This window comes from Periplaneta americana, chromosome 1 (assembly GCF_040183065.1).
Source record: "Periplaneta americana isolate PAMFEO1 chromosome 1, P.americana_PAMFEO1_priV1, whole genome shotgun sequence".
Taxonomy (NCBI): domain Eukaryota; kingdom Metazoa; phylum Arthropoda; class Insecta; order Blattodea; family Blattidae; genus Periplaneta; species Periplaneta americana.
In genome coordinates this window covers 3,077,153-3,098,474 of record NC_091117.1, presented here as the reverse complement: position 1 = coordinate 3,098,474, position 21,322 = coordinate 3,077,153, and the positions used below count along the sequence as shown (strand labels likewise).

General features: G+C 36.2%; 1 protein-coding gene across 3 annotated transcripts in view; it reads left to right on the top strand.

The window, feature by feature from the left end:
- The window catches only part of LOC138698910 (nuclear factor related to kappa-B-binding protein-like), a 62,564-nt gene extending 46,850 nt beyond the window's left edge, over nt 1–15,714 (top strand). For all 3 annotated transcript variants that reach the window (XM_069825190.1, XM_069825180.1, XM_069825143.1), the window contains exons 19-22: nt 935–1,086; nt 4,159–4,449; nt 9,419–9,656; nt 11,225–15,714. In XM_069825190.1, the coding sequence (XP_069681291.1) occupies nt 935–1,086; nt 4,159–4,449; nt 9,419–9,656; nt 11,225–11,394 (851 nt within the window). In that variant the 3' untranslated portion in view covers nt 11,395–15,714. The remainder of the gene's footprint in view (nt 1–934; nt 1,087–4,158; nt 4,450–9,418; nt 9,657–11,224) is intronic.
- The last annotated feature ends 5,608 nt before the right edge of the window (nt 15,715–21,322 follow it).

Here is a 21,322-nt window from a genome sequence, read left to right as displayed (position 1 = left end):
CTTTCAATGCGGAATCTAACTATATATTTTTAAAATATTTTTTCCTAACCAAAGGCGTCTTAATGAGGAAAAATCTAAATTTCTCCATTTCCATAAAAAGTAAGAAAATCTGTTTATATGTCAATATAAACTTTAACTCTTCAGCATCAAAATAAACCATGATTTTGATCATTGGGTGTAAGGATTTCGGAGCCACAACAGTTTAAAGTTGCTAATATTATAAAAATACGATAAATTTAAATATTTTTAATTTAAACACTATGAAGTTCTGATGCCTCAAACTTTGCACAAAGCATTGTATCACAGTTGTCAACGGACAGAAAAAGTTTCATTGTATTTGAAAATTGCAAGGTCAATTTTCTCTATATTTCGGTCGATTTGAGATGGAATAGCCCGTATAGACCCCTCTACAATCATATAATCACTGAAACAGCCAAGAATTAACAGTTCACTGATCACAATACATCTGTTATTTTTTTCCCCCACTTTCTGTGAGTTATTTTCTTCCCCACCCAGACCCTATTTTGGAAATTTTTATGTAAATATTTTCAAATATTCACATAAAAACGCGTAAAAATTAAGTTTTCATCAAACAATTTTCGACAAAAACCCCATTTCAGATAAATCACCACCCTAATTTTCAGTGCAGTTGATTAGACGTGACAGCCGGCAACTGTTTGTCGGAATTGCCTACCCATGGAACTGCACTTTGCTCTGTCACCACTGAAAATTGTACTGTAACTAACACACATAAACACTGATGTGTCATTTAGGAGTGTCTTGGCAGTTATCATAACGCTGTTTCAGGAAGCAATTATAATTTCATAAACAACATCCATTTTGTATGCAGTGAATGAAACGAAATGCCTTCTTCTTGTTGGTGTATGTTCAGTGAATGTTGTGCAAGTCTGAGACTGAATGATGTTGTGGGCAGGCACAGCACTGCGGGTGACGACGGGAGGCAAGCCGGGGCAGACCAGTCTGATCCAGATTCCGAGCAGCACGCAGTTCGCTGTCGTGTCTCAGGGGAACTTGCTGTCTGTGGGCCAGCCACGTGTTCTGCAGACTCAGCTCACCAGCCAACAGGTACCTCATCATAAAACTATCATAATTTCTTCGGCGTATACTAATGGCATTTCTTGAGTAACTTTTGTAATATCTTACTGGTAGCTTTCCCATACGTCCAGTAATGGAATATGGTGCTGCATGTTGGGATCCTTACAGATTAGAACATATTAAGACACTGGAAAAGATTAAAAAACGGGCTCTCAAGTGTTGTCGGAAAAAATCACCATTAAAATGGGACGCACTCACGGACAGGAGAACGCGAATTCGATTATGCGCACTGTTCAAAACATACAGAGGTGAGCCTGCCTGGAGAGAAATAAAAAATAGGTTGCAGCCGCCAAATTACTCTTCAAGGAATGACCACTCATATAAATTGAGGGAAAGAAGACAGAGGACGGACACTGAAAAGTTTTCTTTTCTCAATCGTACTATCAGGGACTGGAATGCTTTACCTGCAGACTTACTAAAGGCTTTACCAACAACCAAAAATGCATTTAAAAATAGGCTTAAGGAATTTACTAATAGACGGTAATTATCCACAGTATTTAAAGGGTGTAAATGATATTTTGTTATTGAATTGTTGTATCAGTGAAGAATTATGTTGTGTCAGTGAAGTGTGTTGTGTCAGTGAAGTGTGTTCCTGTCAGGGAAGCTTTATAGTTTATAGTGGCAGTGCAAAGTATTTGAACAGTGAAATGTTTTTGAAGTGTTAGTGAAATCAGGATAGTATCAGTGAAATTTGTCGTAGTTCCAGTGCAGTGAGTGAGTTGACAGTGAAATGAGTGTAGTGCTGAAAGGTACTTGTGCAGATATTTATTGTTAGTATTAATTATTAGTATTATTATTATTATTATTATTATTATTATTATTATTATTATTATTATTATTATTATTATTATTATTATTATAATTGTATTTTTAATTAATAAGTTTATTATTGTCATTATTGAGTGTAATTAGTTACCACTGTCACCGGGTATATACCCATTGCAGTGTGAATAAATACATACATACTTACGTACATAAGAAATGAACTCGCACAAAAAACCATTTTTGTTAAAAGTGTGACTTTGGACTATCTCATTCTCACCCTTTCAATCAATCAATCAATCAATCAATCAATCAATGCATGAATCAATGAATGAATGAATCAATGAATGAATGAATCAATCAATCAATCAATCAAACTCGTGTATCTGCTCGTGAGGAGCATAGGGCATTCACAAAGTGCCTCCATCGGACCCTATTTGTAGCCAACTTCTTCACTTCGCTCCATGTTTTCCCCTCCCTAGCAATTTCCTCCAAAACTGTTCTCTTCCATGTATTTTTTGGCCTTCCTCTTGTTCTACTACCCTGGGGGTTCCAATCCAAAGCCATTCTTTCTACTGCTCCATTTTCTTTCCTGATTGTGTGCCCTATCCAATTCCACTTTCGTCTTTTGATTTCTATTGTGATTTCTTTCTGATTTGTTATCTTCCATAGTTCTGAGTTTGTGATTATATTTGGCCATCTAATTTTTAAAATTCTTCGTAAACATCTATTAACAAATGTTTGCAGTTTATTTTGTATAATTTTACTTGTTTTCCATGTCTCACAGCCATATAATAAGACTGATTTCACATTACTGTTAAAGATTTTAATTTTTGTAGATCTAGATATAATATAAGATTTCCATATTGGGTACAACTGGACGAGTGCACTATTTGCATTTTTTATTCGGTTCTTTACATCCTCAAAGGCTCCACCATCCTTGTCAATTATACTACCCGAATATATTCTCACCCTTTCAATTACAGTAAACCCTCGTCAAGATGAACATCACAGAACCGAAAAATCGCCTGTTTGCATTAATGAAGTTCGTTCTATCCGAATTCTGATCGATTTTTGTTACAACGAATCCACTATCACTCCTTCAATTCAAAACACTTTCTCATGGTTTGTAGTGAGTAATAACGAATTTCGAATTACGTACCTGTGAACCTTTCTGAATACTTCATTAGAAGAATGTATCATCAATACTTAGAAGTCTCCATATCTGGCCTCTTCTTTTCCTTCGTTGGTCCAACTTCCTCTTCCAGATATAGAGATTATCCAGTTCATAAAAGGTATCACTTTTATTACCACAAAAAGAGTTGAATTTAAATTACTTCCAATTCACTTATATCGCCCTCATGTTGTTAAAACATTCCAGAACTTCAGATTCCACTTATTCATATTTTGCTGACGAATTCGCTTAGTTTTTCCTGATGAAGAACGGGAAGCTGCAGGAGCGTCAATTTTATCTTTGTTTTTTTATTATGGTCGTAGGAGAAGATTTTAGAATTTGAAAATGTTTTACAGTTTGAGTTTTTGTCGTAGTACCGCAGTCTACTATATACAGTCACGAAGCTTGAGTTTTGAGGGTGCTAGAAACAATAGACTGTGACGGTTCTATTTTGCATTGCCTGTAATGAGCCGATATTAGCGATCCTAGTGGTGAGCAACTATCTAATGTTTGCATATTTACTACGTATTGAGCTTCATGACTGTATATACTAGACTGTGGTAGTACTGTGAGACACTACATTCAAAATTTTAACTTTGTAATATGTATTATATGTCTTTCTCGTGTTAAATTCTATCGTACCTGGTTAACATGTTTCAGCCTGTTATGGGCCAGCTTCAGAACTGGTCCTGAAGTTTTCGAAGTTCGTATAAACAGAAATTCGTATTAACCGAATAAAAATCCATTAAAGTCACTGTATTGGAGCTGGGACTGGGAAGATAGTTCATATTAAGGAGCTGTTCGCCTTAACGAGGGTTTACTGTATATGCTACTAAATTCCAAGGAAGTTCGCTTATATCTTCTTCATTTTTTGTGAATATCTTTTTTTTTTTTTTTCCTGAAACAAATCTGGGAACTCTAATCCAGATTTACGTGAACTTTCCTTTAAATTTTAGTCAGTGTAATGTTGAAATATCTTTACACGCATAGACAACGTAGTTCCTTGTATTTTATTTTAAAATGAAATGGTCACTTTGTCGTAACTGTGTTATTTGAGTGTGTTACATGCAGATTGTGGAAGATTTATTTTGTAACAAATGTTTCAGGCGCACGCTGTGACTACCCCCACCTTACAGCAGCAAGCCGTAACAGTGCAGCAGCCACAGCAGCAGCAGCAGCAACAGCCACAACAGCAGCAACAGCAACAGGCACAAGCCACGAAGCTCGTCACAGCTGCAGGGAAGCCCCTGGTGGCAGGCACGACAACTACAGCTACAGCCAACCTGCGGATGATTGGTCCTACAGCTGGAGGGCTGAACCTGGCCCATATCGGGGGCAAACCTGTGCTGCTGGCCAGCAAGGCCCAGTCCGCGCCGATACAAGGCCCCGCCGGCCAGGTATATACTTGTGTTCAGTTTCTATTGAAATGCGTTAGAAGTAGCATGTCATTGGTGTCACATAAGATATTCTTCCTAATATTAAGGCAACATGATACTGAGTTTTTTAATTTCTACAATTTTCGATGTTTCTTCTTACCGACTCCAATATAATTAAATATGTACCAAACCTATATGCATATAGAATTATTCCAATTCAGAAACAACTACGTAAACTAGAAGAACTCCAAAAGGAAATAACATTTCAATGGATACCTAGTCATTGTGGTATACCTGGAAACGAGAAAGTCGATAATATTGCAAAACAGGCAACATATCGAACCCAATTGAAATTACTTCCGGGGTCCTGCAGGGGAGTGTCTTGGGGCCTCTTCTATTCTTGGCTTTTGTAAATGATCTGCCAGTTAATATCTTGTCTAGGGTTCGCTTATTCGCGGATGATTGTATGGTATACAGGGAAATAAAAAGCCATGAAGATACTACTCTTCTCCAGAATGACCTCAATAGAATAAACGATTGGGCAATAGCCAACAAAATTAAAATAAATTCTCTAAAGAGCAAAGCCATCAGCTTTACAAGGAAAAGAAATAAAATAGTCGCATCGTATACGTTAGGGGGTGAAACCATTCCGGAAGTTAACAAATGTAAATACCTCGGAATAACATTTAGCAGCGATCTCGGCTGGGGGGAACACGTTACAGACACAGCGGGAAAAGCATGGAGAGCGTTACACTTTGTGATGAGGGTACTAAGAAAAGGTTCTGATAAATCCAAAGAGATTGCATATAAATCACTAGTTCGTCCAGTAATGGAATATGGTGCTGCATGTTGGGATCCTTATAGACTAGAACATATTAAGACACTGGAAAAGATTCAAAAACGGGCTCTCAAGTGTTGTCGGAAAAAGTCACCATTAAAATGGGACACACTCACGGACAGGAGAACGCGAATTCGATTATGCGCACTGTTCAAAACATACAGAGATGAGCCTGCCTGGAGAGAAATAAAAAATAGGTTGCAGCCGCCAAATTACTCTTTAAGGAACGACCACTCACATAAATTGAGGGAAAGAAGGCAGAGGACGGACACTGGAAAGTTTTCTTTTCTCAATCGTACTATCAGGGACTGGAATGCTTTACCTGCAGACTTACTAAAGGCTTTACCAACAACCAAAAATGCATTTAAAAATAGGCTTAAGGACCTTACTAATAGACGGTAATTATACACAGTATTTAAAGGGTGTAAATGATATGTTGTTATTGAAGTGTTGTATCAGTGAAGAATTATGTCGTGTCAGTGAAGTGTGTTGTGTCAGTGAAACGTGTTCCTGTCAGGGAAGCTTTATAGTTTATAGTGGCAGTGCAAAGTATTTGAACAGTGAAATGTTTTTGAAGTGTTAGTGTAATCAGGATAGAATCAGTGAAATGTGTCGTAGTTCCAGTGCAGTGAGTGAGTTGACAGTGAAATGAGTGTAATGTTGAAAGGTACTTGTGCAGATATGAACATATCATACTCGTGGGTTTTAGTTCGATCTTAGTTTTAAGATACAAATTAGATTTATTTCAAATGTTATTTTAAGTGATCGTGCTTCATTTAATTTAGGATATTCCCTGTTGTTGTTGTTGTTGTTATTATTATTATTATTATTATTATTATTTATTATTAGTATTAATTATTAGTGTTATTATTAATTGTATTTTTAATTAATAAGTTTATTATTGTCATTATTGAGTGTAATTAGTTACCACTGCCACCGGGTATATACCCACTGCAGTGTGAATAAATACATATATATTTGCAACCAAAACCTCTTCAAGTGATATCTCTATCCAGTGCTTTTGCTTCAGTAAAGTCTCATTTTACAAACCTATGGATCAACAATTGGCTCTCTTCTAACAAAGGAAAAATTTTACAGTCTGTACAGTAGAAACCAAATGACCTGGAAATGTACAAAACTTGCCCAGACATGTTCAAACATTTTTAACAAGAGCCAGAACAGGTCACATTGTCACTCAATTGTACCTACACCGATTTCACATTTCTGTGGTGTAATAATCATGATGAAGATCTGGAACACATTCTTCTATACTGTCCATCCATAAACCACACAAGAAGTAAATTAAAATCATCAGTACCAGTTGCAGAAGACACAGCCCTGCAGTATATATTGACTACACCCCAACTCTGGCTACTAGCAACAGGCATCTATAATGAACACCGATCAAAATACCCCTCATTTCTCGTGAAAAACAACAACTGAATAGACTACAGTGGACTATAGTGGACTTAATGTTGTCAGCAAACAGCTGGATATATTAAGAAGATTGTTTCTTCTTGAAAAATTTACATCAGTTAGATACTGCTGAAATATATGTGCACAGTTTTTCTCAAACTTTTGTCTTGAAAAATATGTCCAGAAAAATTATTTACTTAAAAATAATAATTTATATTTTTAGTACCTAACATTTATCTGAGCCTCATATAAAAGTAATAAATTTCCTGAAAGTTTAAAATGAACCTAAGACTCTCTGTAATGAAATGCTGCGTTGGTTTTTCCTGGTCAGTTTACTTCATTTGGGAGGGTGGGGGGGATGAAGTTTTCTTTTTTTTTCTTTTCTGTATTTTTTAATTTTTCAACAGCATTGTCCGACATAAAAAATCACAACTTTCTTAATAATGATCATGTGTGTAAATGAATGCAGCATTTCATGCACAGACCTGTAGTGAATATGTGTGCAAAGTTTCACAGCCGTTCAGGAGATATCTTATTTCTAGTAAGTTAAAATGTTGTTGTTGTTTGTTGTTGTTTTCTAATGCCAGGTGTTCGACAATAAAGTCATTTGACCTCTTGCACTCCAATATTTTTCAAAGATATTATCATGGTCAGCCAATGAAGCACAGATTTTGAGGTGTTCCGAATCCATTAAAATGTTGTTGTTGTTGTTTTCTAATGCCAGGCGTTTGACAATAAAGTCATTTGACCTCTTGCACTCCAATATTTTTCAAAGATATTATCATGGTCAGCCAATGAAGCACAGATTTTGAGGTGTTCCGAATCCATTAAAATGTTGTTGTTGTTGTTTTCTAATGCCAGGCGTTTGACAATAAAGTCATTTGACCTCTTGCACTCCAATATTTTTCAAAGATATTATCATGGTCAGCCAATGAAGCACAGATTTTGAGGTGTTCCGAATCCATTAAAATGTTGTTGTTGTTGTTGTTTTCTAATGCCAGGCGTTTGACAATAAAGTCATTTGACCTCTTGCACTCCAATATTTTTCAAAGATATTATCATGGTCAGCCAATGAAGCACAGATTTTGAGGTGTTCCGAATCCATTAAAATGTTGTTGTTGTTGTTTTCTAATGCCAGGCGTTTGACAATAACGTCATTTGACCTCTTGCACTCCAATATTTTTCAAAGATATTATCATGGTGAGCCAATGAAGCACAGATTTTGAGGTGTTCCGAATCCATTAAAATGTTGTTGTTGTTGTTTTCTAATGCCAGGCGTTTGACAATAAAGTCATTTGACCTCTTGCACTCCAATATTTTTCAAAGATATTATCATGGTCAGCCACTGAAGCACAGATTTTGAGGTGTTCTGAATCCATTTCTTGGTTTGAGTTGCACAATGGGCAGTTAAGGGACTGATATATTCCAATTCTATGCAGATGTTTGGCCAAACAATCATGGCCTGTTGCCAATCTAAATGCAGCTACAGACGATTTTCGTGGTAAATCGGGAATCAACTGTTGATTATGATGCAGAGAGTTCCATTTTTTCCCTTGGGATTGTGCATTCTGAATACAGTACGCACTTATACGGGATGAACTGAATTTCTAACTTAGAAGAAAGATGTGGTGATGAAATCTTCACTACAGTATTCCTCAAGAGACTGTAGATTTTAAAAATTGAAGAAGATGACCAAAACTCAGTAGCACTTTCCCTTAAGATACTGTTTTTAATATTTTACGTGGAAAAAAAAATAATTTGCTGAATTCTGTTACTTAGTCATGACGCGATAATTTGTCTAATGGCTAGTACATGATATTTACTATCATTGACTGAGGGAAAAACAAGAAAGTAGTGAACAAAACTACGGATTAAGTAATTAAAAACATTCGGGCTCTGGCTTCCCAGTAGCGGTCGACTTCCTTGGAGGATTTCAGAGCAGGGCATTTTGCAAGATGTTGTCTGTCCATGTCTTCCTGTTGATGGCACAAAATGCAGGATGGCAAGACGATTGAGGTGTTTACCCAGGATGCCATGTTCAGTGTTAAGACGAAAGCTTGCAACTGCCAGTCTTCTGGGTTGAGGAGGTATATCCTTCAGTAACTTCCTACGTTCTTGCGAAATGTTTACATCCAGTTCTTGTTGGTGATTATTTATTGTAGTTGCTTGATACATTGTTTTACTGAGCTAAATGACAAAGGTTTCCGTGTGTTTATTTTGAGATTGGCACCCTTCTTAGCTAATGTGTCAGCCTGTTCATTCCCACGTAGATTACAATGTCCTGGGATCCATTGTAACACAACTGTTTTGCCACGTTCTTTTAAATTTGCAAGTATTTTTTGACAGTTATTGATTTGTTCTGTGTAGGGGTGGTCAGTTTTATTTATGGACAAAATGGCTGCTTTTGAGTCTGAGAGGATGACGGCATTTGTGAATTTATCCATATGGAATAAAAGTTGATTTAAGGCAACATGTATAGCTTCAATTTCTCCATCATAGGCAGATAGATTATAACCAACTGGAAGATAGAAGCAAAATAGATAAAGAGGATAAAATATTATTGAATTTTCATAATAAATAAAAGTGAGACTGAGAACAGCTGTTTTTATATTTTTCATCTTTAAAATGGTGTATTACATATGATTGTACTGAAATTAGTATTGTAAGTGGTTAATTGCACATATCTGCCCAAGCCACACAAAGAAGTTGAATATGTCTCTGTTTGTGTCGTTGCAGAACGTGATCTTGACGTCGCAGGCAGCGGGTGGCCACCAGACGGTGGTGCTGGCCTCCCAGGCACTGAGGGCGCAGGGCGGTACTCTGGTGCTGCAGCAAGGTGGGGCACAGCAGATACTGCTGCCACCGGGCTTCCAAGGTGGCACACTCAACATAAAGACTCTGCAAGGCCTGCAAGGTCTGCAGGGCCTCAAAGTGATCCCTCTGTCACAGGCCACGGCTGCAGCAACCAACAAAGGTATGTCTTGTCGGTCATCAAGCTGTGCAGCTACTGCTATAATATAATACCATGGTGTATCATAACTTGTATTGTAGTGAAAACGATCCTTGCAAGATTCTACTCTGATTACTAGATAATGATCTGTGATGTATACTCACCATACTTTGTTAGAATATTATGATACTTGTCAAGTCCAGCATTGAAATCACCTCCATAATCAGTACCACAACCATCATTATCGAAACTACCATCACTGAATAATAATAATAATAATAATAATAATAATAATAATAATAATGATGATGATGATTAAAATGACGATAATGATAGTAATAAGGATAATAATAATAATAATGATGATGATTAAAATGATAATGATGGTGATGATAGTAATAAGGATAATAATAATGATGATGATGATGATTAAAATTATGATACTGATGACGGTGATAATAATAATAATAATAATGATCATGATGATTAAAATGATGATAATGATAATGGTGATGATAATAATAAGGATAATAATAATAATAATAATAATAATTATTATTATTATTATAATAATAATAATGATTCAAATGATGATAATGATGACGGTGATGATAGTAATAAGGATAATAATAATAATTTGATGATGATTAAAATGATGATAATGATTACGGTGATGATAGTAATAAGAATAATAATAAAAATGATGATCATGATGATTAAAATGATGATAATGATGACGGTGATGATAGTAATAAGGATAATAATGATGATGATGATGATGATGATTAAAATGATGATGACGGTGATGATAGTAATAAGGTAAGGATAATAATAATAATGATTAAAATTATGATAATGATGACGGTGATGATAGTAATAAGGATAATAATAATAATAATAATGATGATGATTAAAATGATGATAATGATGACGGTGATGATAGTAATGAGAATAATAATAAAAATGATGATGATCATGGTGATTAAAATGATGATAATGATGACGGTGATGATAGCAATAAGGATAATAATAATAATAATAATAATAATAATGATGATGATGATTAAAATGATGATAATGATGACGGTAATGATAGTAATAAGGATAATAATGATGATGATGATGATGATGATGATGATGATGATGATGATTAAAATGATGATGACGGTGATGATAGTAATAAGGATAATAATAATAATAATAATAATAATAATAATAATAATAATAATAATAATAATAATAATAATAATTTCCACCATCAAAACCAGAATCACCAAAGTCACTATTATTATAACTAATATCACCATCACAAAATATTGTCTTTGCTGCCATCACAATCGCACAGCAGCCATAATCACCAATGTGATCCTCACTACAGTCACCATCACAACCACCACTCAGTCTGGAAACCAAAAATCTGAGCGGTATGATTTTATAATTTTCACTCTTGTCACCAGGCACTAAATTACTGTTACTTCGAAAAGGAATGAAACATATTATAATATTACGAAAGTGTGAGGAAATTCTTTTTGTAGCTTTCACAAAGAGTGAGTAGCATCACTGACTGGTGAACTTTGATGTGTGTGTTGCAGGTCGACAGCAAGTGTATGCCAGAATCATCAGTCCCGGACTGCGGCCCGCTACTGCCAACATCATCCACCAGAATGCAGCCGCAGCTGTTACGTTACAAGGCACGAGTGGCGAGGTCAGTCCTGCCAACACGCAGCTGGGAGCGGGACCCTCCAGCACCACAGAGCAATAGACACCAACCAAGTGAATCTCACCGTGTTTTAATACGTTTTAAACTTGAGATGTTTTATTTTGTTCAGAGTTGATGAAAATTATAGCTATGAAATTGAAGCAAAACTATTTAAATTGCAATAAAGTAAGGTAAATTTTGTTTACGTGAGGTAATTTTACATACTGTTTGTATATAGTAGGTTACTTTGCTAAAAGCAACGTTAAGTATTAACCGTGGTTGGTTTTATGGTGACAAGAGGTCGAGAAGGTTTTGAAGATACGTTTAAAAATAACCCACTTGTAAGTTTGTACTCCTGGTCTGACACAGTATTTAATTATCTGATATTTTATAGATCTGTGAATAAAGTGGGAGAGATATGTTGTTCGTTCATCTGCACATTTCAGACTGTACGCATTCTCTCAAATTCTTAGGTGAATGTACACATGATCAGTTGAATTTTGTTCGGAAGATAAATTGACTTTTATATTTATCTGATTCATTGTGTACCAAAGTTACAGATCTTAATGAGGTATATATTTTATGCCATGTATATATTTTTATATGACATGCCACTTTCGAGATTGACAACTTTTCTAGTGAACCTTCAGCTTTATTTACAGTCTAGAACTTTTCTGGATAGATGTGTGTCCACTTAAACTTGGAGTGACTTGATTTGCTTTTAATGGTGCAATTTTGTAACATATGCAAGGTCATTGATTCCTAATCGCTTGTGGGGGTGTACTACAAGTTGTGAATGTGATTTTAGTGACCTAAAAATCAGTCAAAAATGATGTAAAACATCCATGAAATAACTTTGCAATAAAAACTACATAAAAACAAGAGAAAACGTGTTATTTAGTTCCTGTAGGTAACAAATGAATGTTAATAGACAAATCTGTGCATAAGACCAAAGTTCAAACTCTTTAATTTTCATTAATGATTACAGAAGTGTTGAAATTAGTATTTGTTAATTAATTACTCATTTGAAATGTGGATATGGAGAAGAATGGAGTGTGTGAAATGGACAGACAGAATAAGAAATGAAGCTGTGTTGGAAAGAGTGGGTGAAGAAAGATTGATGCTGAAACTGATCAGGAAGAGGAAAAAGGAATTGGTTGGGTCATTGGATGAGAAGAAACTGCCTACTGAAGGATGCACTGGAAGGAATGGTGAACGGGAGAAGAGTTCGGGGCAGAAGAAGATATCAGATGATAGGCGACATTAAGATATATGGATCATATGAGGAGACTAAGAGGAAGGCAGAAAAATAGGAAGGATTAGACAATGCTGGGTTTGCAAAGGAAGACCTGCCTTTGGACAGAACACTATGAATGAATTAATTATCTGTGACTATTTGCCAATGCTGCGGTAGTTTTTCGATTCCGTGTCTAAGAAATTGGCTAGTTTGGAGTTAAAAAAGTCGCCAAACCAGTTTGTATTTTATTTTTATTTTATTGGGTTATTTTACGACGCTGTATCAACATCCTGGTTATTTAGCGTCTGAATGAAATGAAGGTGATAATGCCGGTGAAATGAGTCCGGGGTCCAGCACCGAAAGTTACCCAGCATTTGCTCGTATTGGGTTGAGGGAAAACCCCGGAAAAAACCTCAACCAGGTAACTTGCCCTGACCGGGAATTGAACCCGGGCCACCTGGTTTTCCGGCCAGACGTGCTGACCGTTACTCCACAGGTGTGGACTAAATAACTTAAATAGTGATACAGCAAATAATAAAATCTCCTATATGTAATTATCTTTCTTTCTTTCGAAAATGTAAGAATTCACGATCTCCTATGTATCGCTGCCATAGAATGAATTATTTTTTTTCCTACTGCAAAATTTTGTATTTTGCACATAGGAGTTATTGCAGGAACAACGACAATATTTTCTGTACTGAAAGTAGTGATAGATAAAATATGCTGATTACATTCTTGTTAATGTAATTTACTAGTAACTAGAATAAATAATGTCAAATACATCTAGTAAAATAAGATAGATGGCTTGTCATGCATGGCCTTCATGATTCTAGTATCCAGGCCTGATACGTTAACTGCTGCACCAGATTCATTGAAATAAAAGTTTGATATTTCTTTTCATTTCTGTCTTCATACTCCCCGCATTTAAATTTAACAAGGCGGAGCCTTCTCGTTAACTACTTCATAATGGCTTCCTCATTCCAGGAGGCCTAGTCTGCAGACAACAAAGCAATTGATAGTCGAAACGATTCACACATCAATATGACGCCATTGAGTTGTTTGAAATTGTAATGAACTAGTAATATGTGTTACAAGAGCGGTATGTTGACGTTTTCATGATCGAGGAAAAGATTGAAAAAGCAAAACATAGTTGAGCTTTTTTTAATTTCCGAGAACATGAAAACAAACATACCGCTCGTGTATCGTACATTATTTTGTGCGAAGATCGTTTATTACATACCTGAAAGACGAATTTCTAATTAGTTGCAATGAAGTCTCCATGTTGGTTTCTGTTTAATGACGCCAACTTCGGAAAACCAAAATATCTTTTTTCAACATTGTTGCTATAAAATGTTTTCTGTGTTTACTATACTCCAGCAGGCTGTGATATACGTCTGTCTTTTTTTCCCCCATTCTATAAATGCGAACTTAAAACAAACGGTAAGGTTATGTAGTGATTTATTTTTCATTTTAATATTTTAACAATATTATTTATATAACATATTGCGGTAATAACATCGGCATCTGGAATCTTGTTGATTTTTTCACGGCTTCCTTAATGTTACTTGTATCAGGAATGCAATAAGTTTCGTGGACTTTACTTAATTTTTGCAAATATTTAAAAACAATAATTAACAGTGCAATTTAGGTGAAATTGCAGTGGTAAGTTTCCAATTTATAATTATTACTATGTTAAACGTCTCTAAAAATAATATGTTAAAAGCCTAAAGCAGTAAAATGAATGTCGCGCTTAAGCGGTAAGAAGAGGGAAATTGTTATGTGTGTTACGTTGGGAATACTGAATGTGGTATTTCACACTTACCGCGTATTGGTTCTGTGCAGAAAAAAAGCAAATACGCACGATCTCGCACAAAATAATATTATGTAATTTACAGAGAATTGAATTCATTTAGTAATTAATATCACAGTTAAGTTCTGTAGAATTAGATTGTTATGAATTACCTATTTCTGTCTTTATAGTTTATGTGGGATATTGTTAGTCTAAATTCACGATTATTGTTACAACATTTTGTTTCGTTGATATCTTTAATATTCATGGGATTTATTTTTTCAATTCTTTGTTTTTTTTTTTTGTGTAGTGATGATTGTAATATATAGATGGGAATTTAATTAAATCGTTTATTTTCCAATCATTTCAAAATAATAATTTGTTATTAAATTAAAATTAAGTTCAATGTTTCGTTAAGATTTTACAGGTTAAAAAATGGATCATTATGTTGCATTCAATTGTTTCCCCTTTACAATTTATCATGGCTGGCTGGATTCAAAAGTGCATTTATAAACATATCGTAATTTCAATCCTCCAAGGCCTGCTGTAAGTAACGACATCACCATAGTAACAAAAAGTCAAGCTAAGCCCCATTATGCCAGAACATTTGTTAATATTTTAGTGGCCTATGAATATCAAGAAACAAAAAAAAAAATATATATATATTTTTTTACCCTGTGAGCTTCATTGGTAAATTTCTCAAATATGAGAACATCTGTTCGATTGTGTGAGCTGTGTGATAGCGTGTGATGGTGTTAGAAGTGTAAGCCAACAAATATCGTAATTGAAATTGTTGAATTGTTGTATTGTGACAACAGCCATATAATATTGATTGGAAAGCAGTTTGTGTTAAAACTACATATTGTACATAGCTGCAAGACAGCTGATGTCTTCATTATTGAGATAACTTGCAGTCAAATTTAATGAAATTTCAGTGCATTGAAATAATTAAGGTACACTTATGAATTCATCGTGCTGGCACGTCACTAACAAAAACATTTTTGAATTGCTAGCAAAATTATGTCAGTCAGAATTGTGATGTCATGGATAAGTACAGACAGGAAAGATATTTATTTCTCTTGTAAAGAGTTTGTTTTTGTGGACTTCTTTCACTGGTCATGATGATAATCTCTGACTTGTAGTACAGCCCTTGCAGGGAGGTTATTCCTGGTCACAATTTTTGTGCTCACTCAAAAAATGTTCTGTTCTTACACCATCCTAACAAGCTACTAATTAGCATTTAGTGAGCTGTATCTATGCAATACATGTGGATTATACGTAAAAGTACCTAAAAACTTGCAGTGTCAGACGTGTGTTTTAACAATGCAAAATAAAACAATTGAGAACTGATCTGCTGTTTTAATGCTGAGCATAGATGCTTCGAGGTTATGCACATCCTAATCTTGTTCCTGATGTAAATAAAAAGAAGCTGTGGTATTTTTTACTTTCGGAACAAGTGCCTAGCTGGCAATGATGTAAACATGAATGCTTGCTTGCTTTTTTTTTTTTTTTAGTTGCACTTCATCGTATATGCAAGGCATAAGAACAGCCAAAACTAACCAAATCTACGATGTAAGAGTAATGGAACGGAGAAAAATTCTCTCCGGCGCCGGGATTTGAACCCGGGTTTTCAGCTCTACGTGCTGATGCTTTATCCACTAAGCCACACCGGATACCACCCCGGCGTCCGACAGAATCGTCTCAGATTAAGCTCCAACTCTTGGGTTCCCTCTAGTGGCCGACCTCTGCACTACGTCATAGATGTCTATGAACGTAGGACCGAAGTCCACACATGTGCTGAGGTGCACTCGTTATGAGTTCCATTACTCTTACATCGTATGATGACGCAGAATATCTGCATGGAAATATCATATGTACTTCGGTACATTAAAATAATATATATAACCAAATCTAACCTGTCACAGATTCGTATATGCAAGTTGTATAAGCAGAGTACGAAGGGAACTACCTCAGCACTGGTTTAGCTGCGTATCGTAACTGCGGATTTGGTTCTGCTCGGAACGGCAAGGTAGATCTCGTGCCGACCTATTGTAAATTTAATTTAAGTGTTACTTTCTCTTTAGGAAAAATATTGTGATGCTGCAAAAAAATCAGTTTCAAGATTTTCACTGACATAGATTTTCAGCGATATTAAAAAAGTGGTTTTCAGGTTGTATATTTTTGCCAGTGTACAGCAATTCCTCCTAAATTATTGGTCGTATGTACATCATGAACAGGGCCCGAATTTTGATGACCTAAAAATGTTATAAAAATAGTTATAAAATAACAGGAAAAACCCAGTAAAATAACCTTAAAAAATCTTAAATATATTTTATTTCATTTAAAATAGTTGTTGTTGTTTTCTAATGCCAGGCATTTGACAATAAAATCATTTGACCTCTTGCACTCCAATATTTTTCAAAGATATTATCATGGCCAGCCACTGAAGCACAGATTTTGAGGTGTTCCGAATCCATTTCTTGGTTTGAGTTGCACAATGGGCAGTTAGGGGACTGATATATTCCAATTCTATGCAGGTGTTTGGTCAAACAATCATGGCCTTCATTTAAAATAGTGAAAATATACATTTACCATTTTTATTCTGTCATTTATATTTGTTACTGTTGCTTCAAGATATTTGAATTTTTCCACTTCTTCAAAGGATAAATCTCCAATTTTTATATTTCCATTTCGTACAATATTCTGGTCACGAGACATAATCATATACTTTGTCTTTTCGGGGTTTACTTCCAAACCTATCTCTTTACTTGCTTCCAGTAAAATTCCCATGTTTTCCCTAATCGTTTGTGGATTTTCTCCTAACATATTCACGTCATCCGCATAGATGAGCAGCTGATGTAACCCGTTCAATTCCAAACCCTCTCTGTTATCCTGAACTGTCCTAATGGCATACTCTAGAGCAAAGTTAAAAAGTAAAGGTGATAGTGCATCTCCCTGCTTTAGCCCGCAGTGAATTGGAAACGCATCCGACAGAAACTGACCTATACGGACTCTGCTGTACGTTTCACTGAGACACATTTCAATTAATCGAACTAGTTTCTTGAGAATACCAACTTCTATAAGAACATTATATAAAACTTCCCTCTTAACAGAGTCATATGCCTTTTTGAAATCTATGAATAATTGATACCCACAAAAAATCTGGTCAGCAACAGTATTATAATAGCCATCTCCTTCACACCACACAAACCTTCCCAAATTAGCTATTATAGGAATGCAGTTTTTCCAGAAATGCAGGTGAAGTGTGTACAAAGTTACTTTTATTACTGTGTTCGATAACTGAGTGAAACTTTTGATGTTTGAGATCTATTATGCTTATTCATATCTGCTTTAATATTCAAATATTAACGAAAGGCACAAAGGCAAATGGCAGATTGGAAATTTACATGCCATGATTATTCATCACCACCTCAATCACCAATATAAACTTCTTCTTCTTCTTCTGCCTTTCCAAGGATTGGGGTTTATCCCATTCCGCGCCAAGGACATTTATTCTTGAAACTGGTCTTTCCATCTCGTTCTCGGCCGTCCTATATCTCGTCTGCCATTCGGTTTATAAAATAAAGCTTGCTGGGGTAGTCTTATGTCTGCACTTCTCACTCTGCCTCTTAGAGATACTCCCAATAGCCATCTCATGAATCTCATTTCTGAGCTTTCAATTTTATTTTTGTCTTTTTTCCTCATTATCCAGGTTTCACTACTATAAAGTAACATCGGTTTCGATATTATATAATGCAATCTGAGTTTGATCTCCTTCCTCATTGAATTTCCTAAGTATCTGTTAATACATCCATTATATTTTATTACATTGTTGTCAAGATCTTGGTTCAAATTATATATGGATAGGTCGCATCCCAGGTATTTAAAAGTATTTACCTGCTCTAGTAACTGATCTTTTATAACGATTTTAGCTCTTCTGTTGTATTTTCCTTCCATACCAATATAAACATTAATCAAAATCTATAATCAGTTACATGAACACAAGCCATCTACAACACACAATAGAAACAGGAACTCAACAATAGTAACAACGACCTACTGGTAGACTCAAAGGTCCTATACTTGCGATACGACCACAGATTCTTCCGAGGTTTTCCCTCAAGCAATTGCAGCAGAATTGCTGGGTAATTTCGGCGTTGAACTCGGACTCATTTCACCATCAACAACAAATTCCACAATTTGTGACATCTGGCCGAAATCTACGGCTGACCACTAGGATCCAAAATACAAAGAAGAGGTTAAATTAAAAATGCAATATGATTGCGGAGAGAATGCGGAACAATGACAAATTTAAAAATAAAATACAATTTGATTTCAGAGAAACATGAGATGAAAATACATTGAAGAGTAATGAGATGAAGTGAAAAAAAAAATTACATACTATTATACAAGTGATTGTGTAAAATGGATAATGAATCTCTCAATACCATTAGACAAATTTTGTTAATGTCCTCATTAGAAAATTTAAGAGAAAGGAGAATGGTTTTGGTTATCTTAAATGAAGTTCCCCTAGCGCCAAAAAGAAGTCCTTTCACTTCCCGTGTATTAATATTCATTTTGTATCTCCCACTGAAGTGAGGAATACAAGGGTTGTAAATAGACTTCTTTTCATCGTTAACATTATTGGCTTGTTGATCATCCTTCTCAAAACGGACAAGAATGAGGCTTCTTTGATTCCGGCGATCGATGACTATAATATCTCCTCTTCTCGTTGACCCATTCTCAGCCAAGCAGTGCACTTCTTCGTAAACCTCCCACTTTGCCTTCCGAAGAGTGGTTGCGATTGTTCCTCAGTAGTTCTCCTTTAGGGCAATAACCCAAAACATGCCCAAGGGTTTCTACTTCACTGCATCCTGGATGACGACAGTTTTGATCTTGAAAGGAACAACCTGGCACCGATCGAACTGCTGCGATGTTTGTGGACATCTTTATGGCATTGGTCCACTCTGAGGATGATATCCCTCTTCTATTACTAATCCAAGAGTTTTTTTTTGGATCTTCACTGTACGTTACCACTCCTTTGACTTTTTGTGGAAGACGACATCAATTCGACCTCCACCGTAACTTTCCTCTTTCATCATGATCTCCATTTCTTTCCTATATTTTGGGATTGCTCTGATGTAGAGTCAGCTGTGAGTTGCCACCGAACTTGGAACCTGTGGATATGTGGTCATTAGTTACTGGTGGTAGTGATCTGTACCGTGGACTCTCCTCTAGGGCTCATGGTAACTCGTGAGACCAGGATTGAGGAACCGTGGTAATGCCTATGTGGAAAGATAAAAGGGATTCTGCAGACTGTAAGGGGATTCGGAGGCGACCTGTAGGGGAATCTGTAGCGCGAGGGGTATTCACACCATTCCATTCCAGGTAGTACAATGGACCCATCCAAGTGGCATACATGCGATGGCAGTTACCAGTCCTCAAAGGGGACTAACAGAGAGACCTAAACGGGGATCGAACCTGGGTAGCCCCTGTGGAAGGCAGAGCGAGTCTTTCAGGCGGGATGAGGCCTACGATTAGCCATGCGATTACCTGATGTTTGCCTTAGAGTAGGGAAAAAATTTCTGGAAAAAAAAACTCAAACAGGTAATCTGCTCAAGCAGGAATCGAACCGATGCCCGAGAACAGTTCAGGATTAGCAAGCTAGTTTTTTTCTCTTCTTGTACGGGGGAGGAACCCGAAGGCTTGCACTGCAGCTTGGGGCTTATTGTGCTTACCACTCCTATTCTGTGAATGAATGGGTAGACGAACGGCCACACTCTTATACAAGTACAGCATGCCGCACTGTGAACTTAACCCGGGCTATGATATGGATGATGATGATGATGATGATATGTGCATTTTTTTTATTTTAGTAGGTTATTTTACGACGCTTTATCAACATCTTTGGTTATTTAGCATCTTAATGAGATGAAGGTGATAATGCCAGTGAAATGAGTCCGGGGTCAACACCGAAAGCTACCCAGCATTTGCTTATATTTGGTTGAGGAAAAACCCCGGAAAAAACCTCAACCAGGTAACTTGCCCCTACCGGGAATCGAACCCGGACCACCTGGTTTCGCGGCCAGACGCACTGACCGTTACTCCACAGGTGTGGACTATGTGAATTATTAATGATGGCGAAATGAGTTCGAGGTCCAACGCCGAAAGTTACCCAACAATTCTCCTTTAGTTGGTTGAGGGAAAACCCCCAACCAGGTAACTTGTCCCAACCAGGATTCGAACTCGGACCCGTTCGTTTCAAGGTCAACGCGTTTACCGTTACTCCACACAGCTGTGACTAGCAGGCTAGTTGTAGCAAATCTTTCCATTTTTTGTAATTTCAGTATTTGTTATTGCCAATTCGAATACGAAATGTGCCACGGAAGGAGTCCTTCTTTTGTCTCGTCTCTTGGCGGTCATGAGAGTGAAATATGGAGGGGGTAAGGAGAAAGGGCGCGAGACGGGAAAATGAGTCTACGTGTTTGCTTACTGTGGAGTTGTGTTACGTGTTATAGGTATTTCCTGTGGTTTTCTTTATGTTTTGTCAGTTCCTATTTCTACCAGATTCTTTTGCTTAGCGAGGAGATTTAAGTGTTTATTTATTTATTTACATATTTAAAGACATATTCCATAGTTTACGAGATTTTAGTTGGTGTAGACTCAAGTAACTGTTATGTGGAAAGTTACATTAATGTATTAATCAAACCCTTCTTATGTTTTGTCGCTATAAAAAGAGTTCAGTTTTCGGTTTCTAGGCAATGGAATAAAATAAAAGATCCTCCGCGCTTGCATTTGTGTGAATATATTACGTATTTTTATGCTGAAATCGTCAAATAACCTCCTTGTTGGAAACCCTCTTCCTGAACTATAAAAACAAGACTGCGCGGAAAGGTTTTTTTTTTAAGTTCATTTAGTCGTAAGAAAGTGAAATAAAACATATGACAGTGATTTTGTGTCCTGAA